Consider the following 19724-nt stretch of genomic DNA (forward strand, 5'->3'; position numbering starts at 1 on the left):
ATGAAATTACAATGGATGTTGTTATATTCAGCAAATCTGCAAGTTCGTACTTTGCAGAACATTCACTTAATCCATATAAACATAACCAATGCATTTCCTGCTGCTAAAACTTTCTGTTTGCCCACAAGTTCTCGGTGTGCCGGTAAAATGATATTTAAAGCATCCCATTTATTACAGACTGTCGGAGCACAAGTTTGATTAGTACATTTGTAATTATTAATTGGATATTTTAATGGGCGATATGTTCCATATTAGTCCCTCATAAAACAAAAACCCTTTATTCGGCACACCATATCGATTCGCTATAAAATCATTCATCTGTCACGCTTAAGTACTATTTAGCTTGTATTTCAAAACGATTTCGCTATTCAGTTCCGGTAATTATAATATTCAGTTACAGTATCGATTAGTGTTCCGTCGACCTAACTGCCCCGACTACGTAGTCTGTTGAGTATCAGGAATTCGACCATTCTTTGTCTTGGAACACGTGTACTATTCTAACGAACAAATGGAATGCGAGTCTAAGAGACAACGAAGCGATGAGGTTGACATATATTTCTGTTGTCGTATCCTTGTAGTTTGGTGAAGGAAACGCCAGCCCGACAAGTGATATTTATATTTGGTCAATATCGTCTCAATTTCGCGATGATGCGCGACGTCATGAGCAATGCGCGTTTTAGTCTATGACAAGAAAACAAATATGTATGGCGAAAATGATAAAAGCGATGAAACCGATGCCTCCTCCGACGGCAGAAAGATAGAATGACCATTCCAGAGCGTAGTTGCTACCAATCTGCATGTACAGTGATACAGCAAGAGATATTCCACTGATGACACATCCAGCTGAAAATATATGAATCATGTAAACGGTGACAATAGCGGATTACACGTGGATTTACATATATGAATATTTAACAGAAGCTCCATATTTTATGAAGTAGCAATTCAGAACAAAATATGTAGTTGTACATTTTCGATTGAATATAAAGGCGCCGATTTGTCTGCGCGTGATGCGTGTTAGGTCATAACGTGCGACTTGGTGAAGGAAAATTTCAAGGTCAAGTTACGATTCAAGCATTTTTCTTTGAGCCATAACCTCTTAATAGCTGAAGATAGAACAGTGATATATATTTCAATGTTATTGGAACATAAATAAATATATGTGCGTGCGTGCGTGCGTGCGTTGCATGTGTGCGAGAGGGGCTTAGAAAAGCAATGTCTTGTTTATTTTGGCTTGTGGGTCCACAGCTAATATCACAGATTCAAAGTATGATTAATTCGTCATGCCACAATAACTAAAAGTACTTACTGAATGTAGGTAGGTTAGTTGATTGCTTTGCTAATTAGTGTGTGTGTCAGTTAGTTCGTTCTTAACGTCCCAACAGCACTAACTTTCATTGGGGTGATTACAATTAGCAGGATACGGATATGGAAAACGTATAAGTATACGCATTGCCAGGGAATGTGCATTATTTCAATAATGATACCAAAACGTTTAAACAAAGCAATAAATGCTTCAACATGTACCAAATATTCGAAATTGTTATGTGTGAGTAGAGAAACAATAATATGTCTCGCCGTAGAGATGCATTGGTCTCATAGTGAAATCTATACACCTGGAGTGTATCCGTCGACAAACACCCATATACACTAAGACAGCGAAAGTTCCACGTGCAGAGCCAGGTACGCTCATTCTATGGATGCTCGTTAGTGACTGTCTGAGACTATATTTAAGTAACGAATGTTTCAGCAATTGTTGTAACAGTCCTGTAACACACATTGCTTTTAGTGACAAACATGATAAAGCCCGGTAATACATTTCTGTCAGCAATATAATTGTGCTTTATTTAGTCATTTCGAACCGATTTTGAACAGCAAATCTAGTGTAGACAACAATGAAGTTGATAACGTCACAATACCAAATGTCGTATTACAAGATTTGCCTTCAGTTCGCATTATATTTGCTAAAGTAAAGTTGCTGGTTTTCCTGCGGAATATATATCTCGGGGGAAGTCCCATCTATACACCCCACAGCTTCCGGTAACTTACCCTATCTTCCCCGAAGTTTACGCCACTGTTGGCGTGATGGCTATGTAATGTAACCAGCAAAATGTGTGTGCAATAGCGGCCACTTGTTTAAAAAATAACCGCCAATGTGTGATAACACGGATATGTTTAGAGCCACATAAGCGTAATTAGTAACATATTTCTCCTTTAAAAAACATTAGAGTTCGGTATTTCGGTTGGGAGGTCGGTGACAAATTCCCCGTATAGACTTAAGAATGTTTCCGCTGTCTCTCCTATAACATCATAACATTTTCTTCGACGTTGGCTTAAATTTGCCCATACATTTCTACCCAGGAACGGTGCCGTTTCATCGTCCATAAACATCAATTCCCTGGTACTAAAATGCGTCACCACCACTGGGAGGCCACCCGTCGTCACCACGGGTAGGCCACCCGTCGCCACCGCTAGCCAGCCAAATATGGCTACGACTGTGAATCCAAAGTTGGATTCTTCAGATGACGACAACGTCGAACTAGAGGACGTTCGATTTGTAATGGCCGACCGATTGGTCGAAAAAAAGAGCAAACGTATAAAAAAAATCAAAAACAAGAAAAGATGTCGGAAAGGAAAATCAAAAAAATTGCAAAACAAGCTATTGAATTATTATATGCAAAAGAAATTAAAGAAAGGTGGATTAAGCAGCAGCAGTACCTCTGACTCAAGTACATCTTCTAATGATTAAAAACTTGCTTTAACATATAAAGTTCGATGAGCAGTTTTGCAATTTTCCCCTTTCAACCAAACATAAAAATCTGAGCAAAAATAAAGCAAAAGAAAACGTTCTTTTATAATTGGCGTAGCAAGTTATAGTCCTGTTGACAATGTCTGAAATGTTGAATGTCGGGGAACTTGATAGAAAACGTGTATGTTAAATAACTTAAAGTATTAACTATACACCATTCTTAGATGAATTGCACATATAGCAAGGATATTTTGATAATTGTAAATTATTAAAATCAACATAAATATGTCATTTTCACCCAAGAAAAGTCGCTTTTCATCCGATATAAAAATGTAAGAACAAATATTTAGAATATCCATATTAAAGCAATTGTAAACCAACTTTGAAATGAAGATGGACATACCTTAAACGTTTTACAGTAACCAAGTAATTATTTTTACTCGGACAATTGGACTGAATGAACTCATTATTCTAGAGTCGCCAGTCAGACAGCCTCAGTGAAGCGTCAAGTATTATCGATGTGTTGACAGCACGGGAAAATACTATGTGTATGCCTGCACACGTGTTGCGTGATTTGGTTTGGTTTATTTTGTTTAACGTCCTATTAACAGCTAAGGTCATTTAAGGACGGCCTCCCGTGCGTGCGACATGTATGCGTGTAGCGAGTGCGTTTGTGTGTTTTGGGAGGCTGCGGTATGTTCGTGTTAAGTCTCCTTGTGATAGGCCGGATCTTTTGCCGATTTAGAGTGCTACCTCACTGAAGCATACTGCCGAAGACACCCAGCAGAACACCCCACCCGGTCACATTATACTGACAACGGGCGAACCAGTCGTCCCACTCCTTATTTGCTGAGCGCTAAGCAGGAGCAGCAACTACCATTTTTAAAGACTCTGGTATGTCCCGGCCAGGGGGACAGAACCCAAAGCCTTCCTCACAGGGGCGAACGCTCAACTAAAGGCCAAAGGCGAGGCATTGTCAAGGGAGACATTAGGAAGAAGAAAGTTGTTCAGAAAGAAGAGAAAAGATAAGATCCCAAGTTTAGTCGCCTCTTACGATCATGCAATGGGGGCAGCAGGTACAATTCTTACGCCCTACCTGCAGGGCAGAGTGAATGTATACATGTACAAAGCTTAGTATATACACAATACATCTATATAATCATATCAATCTACTTGCTTCAGCATTTATTTGTGTTATTGAAAGACATTGGGTTCATTATTGAAATAATACACGCTCCCTGGCAAATGCGTATACTTGTACGTTTTCCATATCCGTACCTGCTAGTTGCAATCACCCCATAAGGACTATACATGGTCAAACGAAACATCAAGCAACAAAATATGCAAGATATGTACAAAACCTCAAGTATGGTACATACATTACATAAATGTATATAGGTTATAATGATCAATGTGGCTATCTTTACGCATATCTTATGGTACAGACCAACAGCTTTTAGATTGTTTAAAATTTTGTATATGTTAAAGAAATTTGCAGATAAAGTGCAAGATAGCAAGGTGTGTTTTCTGCACATTATTGGGATTGCCTTGTCATTTCAGAAAGAATAATAAAGCTTTACTGTACTCTCGTTTGCTTCTTTATCCTAGTGATATAAGAAAATCGAGGTGTGTTGTATACATTTTCTTTGTTAATGACTTGCATGATCGTGTTACTAATACTAGTAATATATCCTAACTATATGGTACACCTTAACACGGCGGCATTTAATTATTTAATGTGATGGTACCATTTGTCTTGATTTAATTAACTTTTAACCTATACTTGATGGTGATATTGATGGCAATTTGGTTTGGTTTATTTTGTTTAACGTCCTATTAACAGCTAAGGTCATTTAAGGACGGCCTTCCGTGCGTGCGACATGCATGCGTGTGGTGAGTGCGTATGTGTGTTTTGGGAGGCAACGCCATGTAAACGAAAAATAAAAACACGTACTAGACTATCATGTTGTTCGATGGGAATACTGTATACTAGTATAATACACACAATTACCGAAAGACCGGATGTCTTATAAAAGAAATGAAAAAACCTCTTTGGCAAGGACTACCCTATAGTATCTGTCTAGCAGTACACAATGGAGTCAGGTCGTTCACCCTAGGTCAATAGCTGAATAAACAGTATATTTTATCACTCTATTTCTATATAGCTATGGTTAGTATTCTCCCTGTATATATGTCGATTAATCGTATTAGTATGCTGTGTAAACTTCGATAACGAGGTAGACCTTTTCCAAACAATTTTTATTGAAGTCGAATATACCATTGTAATGTTATTATACGGCTGTTTTATTGTATAAAACGATAATTTTATCGCAAATGATGCGCTGGGAGGATTGTTAAAACTGTTTAAAATGTTTACTACATTGTAATTCAAATTCGGCGTGATATAGAGTGAAGTAAAAGCATGATATTAATTATACTTAAAAATGATCAGGGAAAGTTTCAGTTGAAGATGAGAATATTTTACCTCCAAGAAATAACATGAAGCAAATGATCACCCCGCAGCAGATCTTCTTGTTGTCGATCCTCTTGCAGGACATGTAGAGGCAGAGGAAGATGAGAGAGATGATGAAGAGAGAGGTTCCTACCACTGCGAGGCTAGACACTACCCTCCATGTCTCCTGTGCTATAGAACATAATCGGGATATTGGATAATAATGCAACGACAGACATTTAAACATGGAATTGGCTTTATACATGACTATTTATTATGAAACATCAAAAATTCGTCTATAGGAATATTATGAAAAGCTTATCTTGACATGTCTATAGTCAAAACATCATGAAATGTTCACAAAAAGGTCGACCCTCGATTTCCTGGCCCGCCGGTCCACCGACTAAGCTGAAATAAAATTCCCTGTAGCATGAAACAAGAGAGCGACCTATCACTATATACACTATTTACAATAAAAACCTGCCACAGTAATCCCCACCCCTTTTCAAATGTGTTCGTCCCTGAACACACATCATCCGGCGAAGTGCCTCATTCCACTATAGCTTGTATTTGCGGTTGACAACGGCATCAAATGTAATAGGAAAGATAGAGTAGTGTGCCTTAATAGGACGTTAAACTGAATTAACCAAACCAAAAAACAAGTGCCTTCACCGGGGATCAAACCCGCGACCCTTGGCTCACTTATCCACCGGTCTACCGACTGAGTTAAGGAATGATTCCCTTAGCGCGAAGCTAGAAGGCAACTTTGTCACTATATTCACTATTCACAATAACAACTTGCTTTGGTTTATTTTGTTTAACGTCCTATTAACAGCTAAGGTCATTTGAGGACGGCCTCCCGTGCGTGCGACATGCATGTGTGTGGCGAGTGAGTATGTGTGTTTTGGGAGGCTGCGGTATGTTCGTGTTAAGTATCCTTGTGATAGGCCGGAACTTTTGCCGATTTATAGTGCTACCTCACTGAAGCATACTGCCGAAGACACCCAGCAGGACACCCCACCCGGTCACATTATACTGACAACGGGCGAACCAGTCGTCCCACTCCTAATATGCTGAGCGCTAAGCAGGAGCAGCAACTACTATTTTTAAAGACTATGGTATGTCTCGGCTAGGGGACAGAACCCAAAGCCTTCCTCACAGCGGCGAACGCTCAACTAAAGGCCAAACGTGAGGCATTGTCAAGGGAGACATTAGGAAGAAGAAAGTTGTTCAGAAAGAAGAAAAAAGATAAGATCCCAAATTTAGTCGCCTCTTACGATCATGCATTGGGGGCAGCAGGTACAATTCTTGCGATTATCAAAATACCATGGTTAGGTTTGGTTTGGTTTATTTTGTTTAACGTCCTATTAACAGCTAAGGTCATTTAAGGACGGCCTCCCGTGCGTGCGACATACATGCGTGTGGTGAGTGCGTATGCGTGTTTTTGGAGGCTGCCGGGTGTTCATGTTTAGTCTCCCTGTGAGTTTGGTTTGGTTTATTTTGTTTAACCACAAGGGCTAGTAACGATATAAATGGGGAAAAAATGAAAAATAAGAAAAAAACGTACGCAATACATATAATATAACACAAGAGAAGACACAGACAATCCTATCGGGTTTTTTTTAAATCTCTCGTCATTTTCTTATGCGTCGATCAATTTTACGCTGGTTTTCTCAGAAATGTCAATAAATAGCTATATTTAACGCTTATCGACATAGATTGGCGATTGCGTCCAGTCTTTAGCTATCACAAGTCCTTAAAGCAGACGAATGCAAGAGTCCGCCATTTCTTTACAACTAGTCCACGGCTTCTAATGACGGTTTCCGGAAGTAGAATGCAGGCGAGAAGTCTACTCGGAAACTTTTGTTTACATGTTCCCGTTACCTCTCGGATGTCATTGTAACCACTTGCTTACATTTTGTAAACAATATGGACGACTCGCAACTATCAGCCTTAAAAATCGCCAGAACTGGACATAACTGTCCCATCACAGGTATGCCAGGGACAGAAACATTTTTATTAGGGAAAATAATAGATTGCATGCTCGTTGATCATAAGAAAGTAATTTTAACGGCATCAACAGGAAAGGCAGCCCTTGTACTGCATAACAAACTGAATGTCCCAATGAGGTGTTCAACACTACATAGTTGTTTTGTACTTATGGATGGGTGGTTTTCAAAAGAAGAGCTCATTACTTTATACAATGGGGATGAGTATGATAAGCAGCGATCTAGTATTAAGTCTATTGATGTACTTGTTATTGACGAAGTCAGTATGATCAGCGCTAGAACTTTGGATAAAGTTGAAGTGGTGCTGCGCCATGTGAAGGATTCGTTACAGCCTTTTGGTGGGGTTCAAGTGATTCTGACTGGAGACTTCTTCCAGTTGCCACCTGTGCCATCCCCTGAGTATGATGACGAGGGGAAATATGTCCACACACACCTTTTAGTGAAGACATGCTTTCATCATGATTGTGAAAATTTAAGTTCGCCTTAACTGTCTCGCTATTACAATATAAATATAGTTTTTAGGGTACTGAAACTAGTTGCATTGTCCGCCTACATCACAAAAAACTAAGACATAGGCCTATATAAGGGACACTTGCACTATAACTACATGTCACTGTGTGTACAAGACGTCCTGTGGAGTCTACATGTCAGTGATCTCTCAGCCACTAACAAGTTTGATGTCTTTCAAATCTACAAGAAGTGTTTTTGTAAATACATTATGAAAAATTACTAACATACCATGTTACTATTGGTTCTCCATTACTGACTTGACGATTGTTGCTAATTGGAAGATGTTGAGTCATGTTGAGTCATTTGTCGTAAGGCGATGTTGGAAAAAAAAATTTGAACTAATCGTAGAGCACGTTGAGATATCTTTTTTGAGTTTCACTTACCTGTGATTGGATGACATCCGAGGTTACGGAAACATGTAAACAAAAGTTTCCGAGTAGACTTCTCGCCTGCACTCTACTTCCGGAAACCGCCATTAGAAGCTTTTGGTTTGGTTTATTTTGTTTAACGTCCTATTAACAGCTAAGGTCATTTAAGGACGGCCCCCCGTGCGTGCGACATGCATGCGTGTGGTGAGTGCGTATGTGTAAAGCCGTATACTAGTTGTAAAGAAATGACGGACTCTTGCATTCGTCTGCTTTAAGGACTTGTGATAGCTACGACTGGACGCAATCGCCAATCTATGTCGGTAAGCGTTAACTATAGCTATTTATTGACATTTCTGAGAAAACCAGCGTAAAATTGGTCGACGCATAACAAAATGACGAGAGATTTTAAAACAAGAGATCGCAGAGGGATCTTGGCGCCCACCATTGAATGATCTTTATAGGTTCCATGTCAGATTGATCTTTTCTCTACTTTTCCCTTCCTCTAAGCCTTACTAATCTGTGTAAATTCAGAAACAGCCCTCTAGTACTTTTCAAACAAGGGAAACCTATATATAAAATTTAAGATTTAGCGATAATGGCTGTCTGTCGGCCATGTTGTTTTCGGATTGGTCCCAAAATGCAACACCAGGGACCAAGGGGAACCTACATATGAAATTTGAGAAAGATCCCTTCAGTACCTTCTGTAAAATAGCGATAACAAACTTCAATTGTCAATATACAAGATGGCTGCCTGTCGGCCAGGTTGTTTTCTGACTGGTCTCAAAATGCAATATGCATAACTAGGCACCAAGGGAAACCTACATATGAAGTTTGAGAAAGATCTCTTCAGTACATTCTGAGAAATAGCGATAACAAACTTCAATTGTCAAAATCCAAGATGGCTGCCTGTCGGCCATGCTGTTTTCCGATTGGTCTCAAAATGCAATATGCATAACTTGGTACCAAGGGGAACCTACATATGAAATTTGAGAAAGATCCCTTCAGTACTTTCTGAGAAATAGCAATAACAAACTTCAATTGTCAAAATCCAAGATGGCTGCCTGTCGGCCATGTTGTTTTCCGATTGGTCCCAAAATGCAATATGCATAACTAGGCACCAAGGGGATGCTACATATGAAATGTGAGAAAGATCTCGTCAGTGCATTCTGAGAAATAGCGATAACAAACTTCAAGTGTCAAAATCCAAGATGGCTGCCTGTCGGCCATGTTGTTTTTTTGATTGGTCTCAAAATGTAATATGCATAACTTGGTACCAAGGGGAACCTACATATGAAATTTGAGAAAGATCCTTCAGTACTTTCTGAGAAATAGCAATAACAAACTTCAATTGTCAAAATCCAAGATGGCTGCCTGTCGGCCATGTTGTTTTGCGATTGGTCTCAAAATGCGATATGCATAACTAGGCACCAAAGGGAACCTACATATGAAATTTGAGAAAGATCCCTTCAGTACTTTCTGAGAAATAGCGATAACAAACTTCAATTGTCAAAATCCAAGATGGCTGCCTGTCGGCCATGTTGTTTTCAGATTGGTCTTAAAATGCAATATGCATAACTAGGCACCAAGGGGAACCTACATCTGAAATTTGAGAAAGATCCCTTCAGTACTTTCTGAGAAATAGCGTTAACAAACTTCAATTGTCAAAATCCAAGATGGCTGCCTGTCGGCCATGTTGTTTTCCGATAGGTCTCAAAATGCGATAAGCATAACTAGGTACCAAGGGGAACCTACATATGAAATTTGAGAAAGATCCCTTCAACACTTTCTGAGAAATAGCGATAACAAGAATTGTTTACGGACGGAGGGACGGACGGACGGACGATGGACCACGGACGCAGGGCGATTTGAATAGCCCACCATCTGATGATGGGCTAAAAACCGGTAGGATTGTCTGTCTTCCCTTGTATTATATTATATGTATTGCGTACGTTTTTTTCTTATTTTTCATTTTTTCCCCATTTATATCGTTACTAGCCCCTGTGGTTTAACGTCCTATTAACAGCTAAGGTCATTTAAGGACGGCCTCCCGTGCGTGCGACATGCATGCGTCTGGCGAGTGCGTATGTGTTTTGGGAGGCTGAGGTATGTTCGTGTTAAGTCTCCTTGTGATAGGCCGGAACTTTTGCCGATTTATAGTACTACCTCACTGAAGGATACTGCCGAAGACACCCAGCAGTACACCCCACCCTGTCACATTATACTGACAACGGGCGAACCAGTCGTCTCACTCCTAATATGCTGAGCGCTTAGCAGGAGCAGCAACTACCATTTTTATAAGACTCTGGTATGTCTCGGCTAGGGGACAGAACCCAAAGCCTTCCTCACAGCGGCGAACGCTCAACTAAATGCCAAAAGTGAGGCATTGTCAAGGCAGACATTAGGAAGAAGAAAGTTGTTAAGGAAAGAAGAGAAAAGATAAGATCCCAAATTTAGTCGCCTCTTACGATCATGCAATGGGGGCAGCAGGTACAATTCTTACGCCCTACCTGCAGGGTAGCTCCCTGTGAGGCCGGAACTTTTAAATCTCATGAATGGGAGCCGGAACTTTTAAATCTCATGAAAACAACAACATGCAAATATTGTATTACATAAAATTAAAGTGGGCATCATGCATGAAATGCATGCCATAGCAACTTTCATAAAAAAAATCCGATCATTCCTTCAAAAGATATTGTGAAGAAAGCAGTCAGCCGATCACGTCATAGCAGCCTCATTACAGACGGGCAGAATATGACGATAATCGAGTTTGAGGAAGGGTTTAAGTTAACAAGTCTACCAAGCAAATTTCATCAAAATTCAATCATTCCATCGGAAGATATCGCGTAGAAAGCAATCAGCCAATCAGATCACTGCAGCCTCATTTAATATGCGCGGAATATGCCGATAATCGAACTTTAGCAAAGGATACAAGTAATAAGTTTACCAAGCAGGTTTCATCAACATCAGATCATTCCTTCAAAAGATATCCTGCCTAAAGCGAATATGGAAGGACGGACGGAAACCATTTGTATATCCCCCGTCCAACAAAAGTAATACCGCAAACTTTAAACGTTATTCATCAAGCAGAAAATATCAAGTACCAAATTTAGAGACTTTGTAGTTAGTCACTATCAGGGGACATAACTCGCTGGGTTGAACAGTCAAGAAAAAGTCATAAAATGGGGCGGCGTTGAGACAAGGGGGATAAAAAACATAAATGCAACGGCTCTTACGAATGCAGCTGCATGTAGACACCAAATTTCATCAAAATACAATAATAGCGTTTTAGAATACTTTATAAACTCGTGAGTCATTCGACTTGTTGGTCTTATAGGGCACGAATCATGTGTTAATATAAACTGTGGTGACTAGTACAGACAAGTACATCGTGGTTGGTCTTTAATTGGTGTATTTAAATCATGTGTCCACTGAATCACCAGTAAATGTTTTCCATGCCTGGGAGGTAATGGTACAGCGATCCAAGGAAAGCACGCGTTAAGAGTACTGAAGTGGGTATCGTACGTACCTTCTTACCACGTGCTTCACAAATAAATACTTAACCACGATTAATTATCTCTGTGTATTCTATGTACGATAAACAGTCGTCAACAGCGATTTCTGTTTACATTTCAGTTTATTTTGTTAAACGTAGGGTCATTTCAGGGCGTGCCTGGTTTTGGAGGTGGAAGAAAGCGGGAGAACCCTGAGAAAAACCACCGGCCTATGGTCAGTACCAGGCAACTGCCCCACGTGGATTTCGAACTCGCGACCCAGAGGTGGAGTGCTAGTGAAAAAGTGTCGGGACAACTTAACCACTCGGCCACCGCGGCCCCTCCACATTTCTGAAGACGATAGGCATGGGTTTTGTCTATTTTTAGCTCACCTGCCCGAAGGGCAAGTGAGCTTATGCCGTGGCGCGGCGTCCGTCGTCCGTCCGGCCGTCCGGCCGTCCGTCCGGCGTCAACTTTCCATTCAAGCAACTTCTTCTCAATAACCAAAAGGCCCAGAGACCTAATATTGGGCCTGTAGCATGCTGGGGTGAAGGGCTACCAAGTTTGTTCAAATGAATAACGTTGACCTTCATTCAAGGTCACAGGGGTCAAAAAGGCTAAAATCTTTAAACAACTTCTTCTCAATAACCAAGAGTCCCAGGGAGTTGATATTGGGTCTGTAGCATGCTGGGGTATAGGGCTACCAAGTTTGTTCAAATGAATGACCTTGACTTTCATTCAAGGTCACAGGGGTCAAATATGCTAAAAAAAAATTAGACGACTTCTTCTAAATAGCCAAAAGACCCAGGGAGTTGATATTGGGTCTGTAGCATGCTGGGGTGAAGGGCTACCAAGTTTGTTCAAATGAATGACCTTGACCTTCATTCAAGGTCACAGGAGTCAAAAAGGCTAAAATTTTTAAACGACTTCTTCTCAATAACCAAGAGTCCCAGGGACTTCATATTGGGTCTGTAGCATGCTGGGGTAAAGGGCTCCCAAGTTTGTTCAAATGAATGACCTTGACTCACATTCAAGGTCACAGGAGTCAAAAAGGCTAAAATCTTTAAACGACTTCTTCTCAATAACCCAGAGTCCCAGGGAGTTGATATTGGGTCTGTAGCATGCTGGGGTGAAGGGCTACGAAGTTTGTTCAAATGAATGACCTTGACTTTCATTCAAGGTCACAGGGGTCAAAAAGGCTAAAATCTTTAAACGACTTCTTCTCAATAACCAAGAGTCCCAGGGAGTTGATATTGGGTCTGTAGCATGCTGGGGTGAAGGGCTCCCAAGTTTGTTCAAATGAATGACCTTGACTTTCATTCAAGGTCACAGGAGTCAAAAAGGCTAAAATCTTTAAACGACTTCTTCTCAATAACCAAGAGTCCCAGAGACCTAATATTTGGCCTGTAGCATGCTGGGGTGAAGGGCTCCCAAGTTTGTTCAAATGAATGACCTTGACTTTCATTCAAGGTCACAGGAGTCAAAAAGGCTAAAATCTTTAAACGACTTCTTCTCAATAACCAAGAGTCCCAGGGAGTTGATATTGGGTCTGTAGCATGCTGGGATAAAGGGCTACCAATTTTGTTCAAATGAATGACCTTGACCTCCATTCAAGGTCACAGGGGTCAAAAAGGCTAAAATCTTTAAACAACTTCTTCTCAATAACCAAGAGTCCCAGGGAGTTGATATTGGGTCTGTAGCATGCTGGGGTGAAGGACTACCAAGTTTGTTCAAATGAATGACCTTGACCTTCATTCTAGGTCACAGGGGTCAAAAGGCTAAAATCTTCAAACGACTTCTTCTCAATAACCAATAGTCCCAGGGAGTTGATATTGGGTCTGTAGCATGCTGGGATGAAGGGCTACTTAGTTTGTTCAAGTGAATGGCCTTGACCTTCATTCAAGGTCACAGGGGCCAAAAAGGCTAAAATCTTTAAACGACTTCTTCTCGATAACCAACAGTCCCAGAGACCTAATATTTGGCCTGTAGCATGCTGGGGTAAAGGGCTACCAAGTTTGTTCAAATGAATGACCTTGACTTTCATTCAAGGTCACAGGAGTCAAAAAGGCTAAAATCTTTAAACGACTTCTTCTCAATAACCAAGAGTCCCAGAGACCTAATATTTGGCCTGTAGCATGCTGGGGTGAAGGGCTCCCAAGTTTGTTCAAATGAATGACCTTGACTTTCATTCAAGGTCACAGGAGTCAAAAAGGCTAAAATCTTTAAACAACTTCTTCTCAATAACCAAGAGTCACAAGGAGTTGATATTGGGTCTGTAGCATGCTGGGGTTAAGGGCTACCAAGTTTGTTCAAATGAATGACCTTGACCTTCATTCAAGGTCACAGGGGTCAAAAAGGCTAAAATCTTTAAACAACTTCTTCTCAATAACCAACAGTCCCAGGGAGTTGATATTGGGTCTGTAGCATGCTGGGATGAAGGGCTACCTAGTTTGTTCAAATGAATGACCTTGACTTTCATTCAAGGTCACAGGGGTCAAAAGGCTAAAATCTTTAAACGACTTCTCAATAACCAAGAGTCCCAGGGAGTTGATATTGGGTCTGAAGCTTGCTGCGGTAAAGGGCTACCAAGTTTGTTCAAATGAATGACCTTGACTCACATTCAAGGTCACGTCGATCAAGTATGCTTAAATCTTTAAATGACTTTTAGTGAAAAGCCAAAGTGCAGAGAGACATTATATTGGTCCTGTAGCATGCTTTCAAATAACTGCAGGATCCATATATGAAAAGATCACTGCATTGCAGGTGAGCGATTTGGGCCCATTGGGCCCTTGTTTTTCATTCACACTGTTCAATATGACAAAATGACGGTTTGATATACAGTATATTTTATGCCCTGCGGACATCTATCACACCTGCTAAACCACGAATGCCTTATAGTATTATATAATACCTTGCATAAAACTAAGATTTGCATCAGCTTCAAAGTGGATAGATGGAAAACAAGCACTCAAATGCCTCATTAACACAGGTTTAAAACAAATATATTGTCGATATCACATGAAATCCAATGAAACCGACTTAAAAGTATTTAACATGAGCACCGCGGGGCGGAACAAAATACGCCCGTCGATTGCCTTATAGTATTATATAATATCTGGCATGAAAATTAATAAGATTTACATCACCTTAATAGTGGATAGCTAGAATACTTTCACTACCATGTAAATGTTCATTTTTCTAACAGTTTGAAGAGTTTTCAAAGAAATCGATAGAAATATGTAGGAGTTCTCGGGACGAAAATATTTACTGAAATAAACAATAGCTTTTTTGCAAAGGAGCCGAATCAAAATTCTTTTCAGGGAAACAGTTTCCTATCATGATTACAATGTTTAAAATAAACCAAATGTTATCAGAGATCCGTGGAAATATATAGATAATTCCCGGACAACCATAAGTTACGCCGGACGGACGACGGTATACAATAATACTTCCGTCAAATTTGACGGCGTATAAACACGGAAAGGTACTGGAAATGAAAACAATACATTATACTGTTTGACATGATATTAGTTTGAATGGATGATATAGAGTACATGTCTGCAGTCACATAAATTGTTCGCTTGAAAAGCTGTCTGTCATTTAAATTGACTCTTAATTTCAGACGAAAGCTGTTACGTGGTGTCGTCTTAAACCTGTGCTTTATATATATCTATCTGTATATCGTTTGCCCCTAGACATACCAGAGCCTATAAATATGGTAAGTGCTATACCCGTGCTTCTTTATATTAAGGCAGTGTCCGTCATTCTACATCGGTCAACATTTCCTTTAAAACACTACTGGTCCAAAACCACTGAATAGATTTTGATCACATTTCGGTTGGGCAATTATTGGACATGGACATCCGATGTTGTATAAATGGAGAGCGTGGCTTCACTTGGGCTGGATGGGCGGGGCCGAATAGGGCATTTAGAAGTACACTGAATGGATTTGGATGATATTTGGAGTATTTTTAGATAAAGACGATTCAATGGTGTATAAATGAGGAGGAGTGTGGTTTCCGTGGAGCCGGAGAGAGGGCCTAATATTGAAAATATAGCCAAAACCTCTTAAAGGAGCAATTCATAAGGTGTAAAACGATACAAAACCAAACGTTTTATAGAATGGCACTACAGTTGGTTGGAATTCCCTTATTAACCTTCCATCAACATCGGCTATTAAGGGACAGAACCTGCTTAAATTTGGCCAAGGTATGAGTCACAAAGCTAGTGCTCTAAAGGGGTACTCTCTGTTTTATTTTTGATGAGTTGTATTGATAGTTTTGTCCTTTTCACTGGCAATGTGTGTTGTTACTGCATGTAATGTACCTGTTGTAAACATGAGACTCGAGAGGAGCAACTACACCAAAACAGAATGGAGCACCAGCACACATGGGAAATATTTGTTTGGTTTTGTAATGACTTATGACTTAACACAGACTTGTCATTTTAAGGTGATGTTCTAGAATAAATGTACCATGGTTGAGCGTTTTTAAAGTATCATCACAATGAAATGCCACAAATGGACACCTTTTCTTTTGATGTATCCTCTGAATCTGCCTCACGTTTTGCCATACGTATTATTTTTTCTTTTTGAACAACTGTCTTCTTTACGTCTCCTGCACTCCTCACATTTTACCTTTAGTTGAGCGTTCGCCCTTGAAGGCTTTTGGTTCTGTCCCCGTCTTTAAGTCTTTAACATAGTAGTTGCTATTCCTGCTTAGCGCTAAGCCTTATGCGATAGGGACGAATGGTTCGCCCGTTGTCAGTATAATGTGACCGGGTGGGGTGTCCTGCTGGGTGTTTTCGGCAGTATGTTTCAGTGAGGCAGCTCTACATATTCGGCATCAGTTCCGCGCTGTCACAAGGAGACAAACACAACCATACCGCTGCCTCCCATAATACACACGCATGCACTGCACACACGCATCTCACACACAGGAGAGGTTGTCGTTAAATGACCTTAGCTGTTGATAGGACATTAAACATTATTAAACTAAACCAAAACAAAAGTTCCCTTTCCGAGACAATGGTTATAGCTACGTTGGGCTCGTTTATTTTCATGATATGGCGGAGTGTCACCGCTAACAGATGGACCACATCAGTGTGATGGTACTACACATCTGGGTACACCTTCCTTAAATCAAATCATTATATGTTAATATTTACATTTACACTGCAGCCCCACTATGTAACTTTACCAAGCTCACTTGGAAGTTATGAGTCCATAACTTCCAAGTCATTATTATAACGTCATTATTATAGTGACGTCATAATTGCCACGTCGGCGATAACGAAAGATGGCTGTTGAAAAGGCTGTTCCGTCTTTGACGATAATAATTTGTTCATTCATTATCAGAGTAAAATTCCTGGATATAGTCTTTCAAATTCGTCGTCAAATGTAAATATAAGCATTGAACTGCTTTCATTTGGAAGTTATGGGCTGATGAATGCCAACTGGACAAAGACAAATTGAACATGAAGCGCTAGCGCGCTTCATTAAATTTGCCTTTGTCCAGTTGGCATTCATCAGCCCATAACTTCCAAATGAAAGCAGTTCAATGCTTAAATAAGACGTAAGTAAAAAAACGATGACGTCATTAAACATTTACATTTTCCGATATAGACTACACAAAGTTTTAACAGGACGTGATTATAACTTCAACATTCCTTATTCCCTGAACCAACCTTAATGATTTTACGAAAATTGCCTTTACTCAGATTTTTCCTTAAATCCAATAACAATCCCCAATGATTAATAGGATACATTGATAGGAGTTCAAACCTAAATGTAGGTAGCTCCTTTTTCACACTACAGTGAGTTTCGGATTTGTATGTCTGACTCACCTGTCGAGGAAATGGTAGAAAAGAAGGAATTTGCAGTTTCACATACACCGGAAGTGGTGTAGCACATCTGAAAAAGTCCAAGGTTCCCGGTTCCTGTATTGTACCAAAACGGGGTTGATAGGCCGACGAGAACAAGGATAATGGCCAATGGAAGAACGATGATACAGGCAAGTGCCAACGCCATTATGCAGTCATCAGTCGTGTCTGTATCCTTCACGTCATCGGTTTGAGTGTCATTGTCCTGATAAAGCTTGATCGCGGAGATACTTATTGGAGTTTTGGAATTTAAAGTCGAAGCGGATGCAGACACGGATTTGGTCTTGCTCGATGTCATGGATACAAAGGAACTAGTCTGGATGTCTGGTGACAGACTCGGAGATGGCGCGTTATACTTGGGTGGTTTTTTCCCATAAGCGTAGCCGTTTCGGAGGTCTTGTTTGTTTTTCCGGAGTTTCGAATACATATCTTTCCATATACGTGACTTTCCTGTGGTTTTGATAGGTTGCGGTGCTGTTATGGAATTGATACTCGGTGAAAAATCGTTGCCTATCTTATTGCTTGCCATGTTTATTTAGGATCGGTATTGATATCCAAATTACACTTCCTATATCACATAGGACTCGCTGATTACTTTGCGTTTCAATTCCTTGCTAGGGTTAAGACACCGTCCGCGCGGTATCTTGTATTTGAGGTTCGTCCTTGCGAATGATAGACAGGGTCGTAGAAATTGTTTATTAAAATCCAGTTAGCTTTCAGATCTGAAATATAAAATAAGTAATCAATTTCTTCATAGATATTATATATAATGCGTATAAAATCGTGATGCAATTTTTAAAGATTTACTACATTTAGGAATGAACTTAAAGCAGGTGCTACTACAAGTTGAAAGAAAAGCAAACAAATGTAAAATATATGTGATGAAAATATACAAAAGAAAAGCGAAACTTCATTACCTCTAACAATAGTTTTGAGTTAGCAGAACAGCATACAACTTTCGAATACATGAATTGTTGACAAAGGGAAGCGCACGCATGTGTTACATATTCATAAAAAGACTATACTAAAGTGCATACTGCAAAATACTCATTTAAAATTGTCCGAATGTTCGTACAATATATACTAGCGGAAAAAAGAAACGCAACTTTATTTCCGATAGTTATTATTTTACATGATTCTTAGATGATTTGTTTATGGTGTGTGTTTCTCGATTATTTCATCATTGCTGAATAAATTTTGATGATTTTTGTTGTCCTATCACAAACGATGTTTGCGTGAATATCTTTAAAACAAAGGTACCCTACGCCGTTTCCTGATCCAAATCAGTAGCGTGTGTGCCGTCCTCTGGCATCAGCCATGAAGGTGTTTATTGTCCTTCAAGTAGTATTATTCCAATCCTGCATAAAGGCCTGCGCGAGTTGAACGACGTTATATGGGACGTTCACGCGCTTCCTAACCCTTCTGTCTAGTTCGTCCCACAAATGCTCGATTAGGGAAATCATCTAGACTATATGTTGGCCTTTGAAGAACTGGAACGTTGTTTTGAGCTTGAAAGTCACGACAAATCCTACCAACACATTGACCTCCCATTATCCTGCTGCAACGTAAGGTGAAGTTGATTGAGTGTGGTCATGCGACTCGATCCCGATATCTTACAGCTGCTCTAAGATTACCATCGATTTTTGACCGTTTTTGGACCAACTGGCCGACAACTTGACTTGGCGTTTCCGTCGCCGTCTGCAATCGGTTACGGATGTGCGTGAGACGGATGCCTCTATCTTGACGTCGCGACGTAATGCATGGGCGTCTGCTCCTGGGAAGGTCACCCTTTGACTCTGAGACGTCAATCTAAATGGGATATTGATGTCCCATATGCACCATATTGATGAACTATATGACGTTGCGAGTGCCCCTGCATTTTTAGCCCACCATCATCAGATGGTGGGCTATTCAAATCGCCCTGCGTCCGTGGTTCGTCGTCCGTCCGTCCCTCCGTCCGTAAACAATTCTTGTTATCGCTATTTCTGATGTGCTGATGGGATCTTTCTCAAATTTCATATGTAGGTTCCCCTTGGTGCCTAGTTGTGCATATTGCATTTTGGGACCGATCGGAAAACAGCATGGCCGACAGGCAGCCATCTTGGATTTTATCAATTGAATTTTGTTATCTCTATTTCTGAGAAAGTATTGAAGGGATCTTTCTCAAATTTCATTTGTAGGTTCCTCTTGGTGCCTAGATATGCATATTGCATTTTGGGACCGATCAGAATACAACATGGCCGACAGGCAGCCATCTTGGATTTT

The 19724-nt window shown here is 40.2% G+C and overlaps 1 protein-coding gene across 1 annotated transcript; it reads right to left on the reverse strand.

Annotated features, from left to right (window-relative positions):
- Positions 1-332: 332 nt before the first annotated feature.
- Positions 333-18162, reverse strand: LOC117316059. Its single transcript, XM_033870532.1, has 3 exons — positions 17424-18162; positions 5235-5393; positions 333-843 (listed from the first exon to the last, which is right to left on the reverse strand). Exons 1-3 carry the CDS (start codon positions 17986-17988, stop codon positions 677-679), a joined length of 891 nt encoding a protein of 296 aa, XP_033726423.1. The 5' UTR covers positions 17989-18162; the 3' UTR covers positions 333-676.
- Between the last annotated feature and the right edge of the window lie 1562 nt (positions 18163-19724).

Source organism: Pecten maximus, chromosome 18, assembly GCF_902652985.1.
Source record: "Pecten maximus chromosome 18, xPecMax1.1, whole genome shotgun sequence".
NCBI lineage: Eukaryota > Metazoa > Mollusca > Bivalvia > Pectinida > Pectinidae > Pecten > Pecten maximus.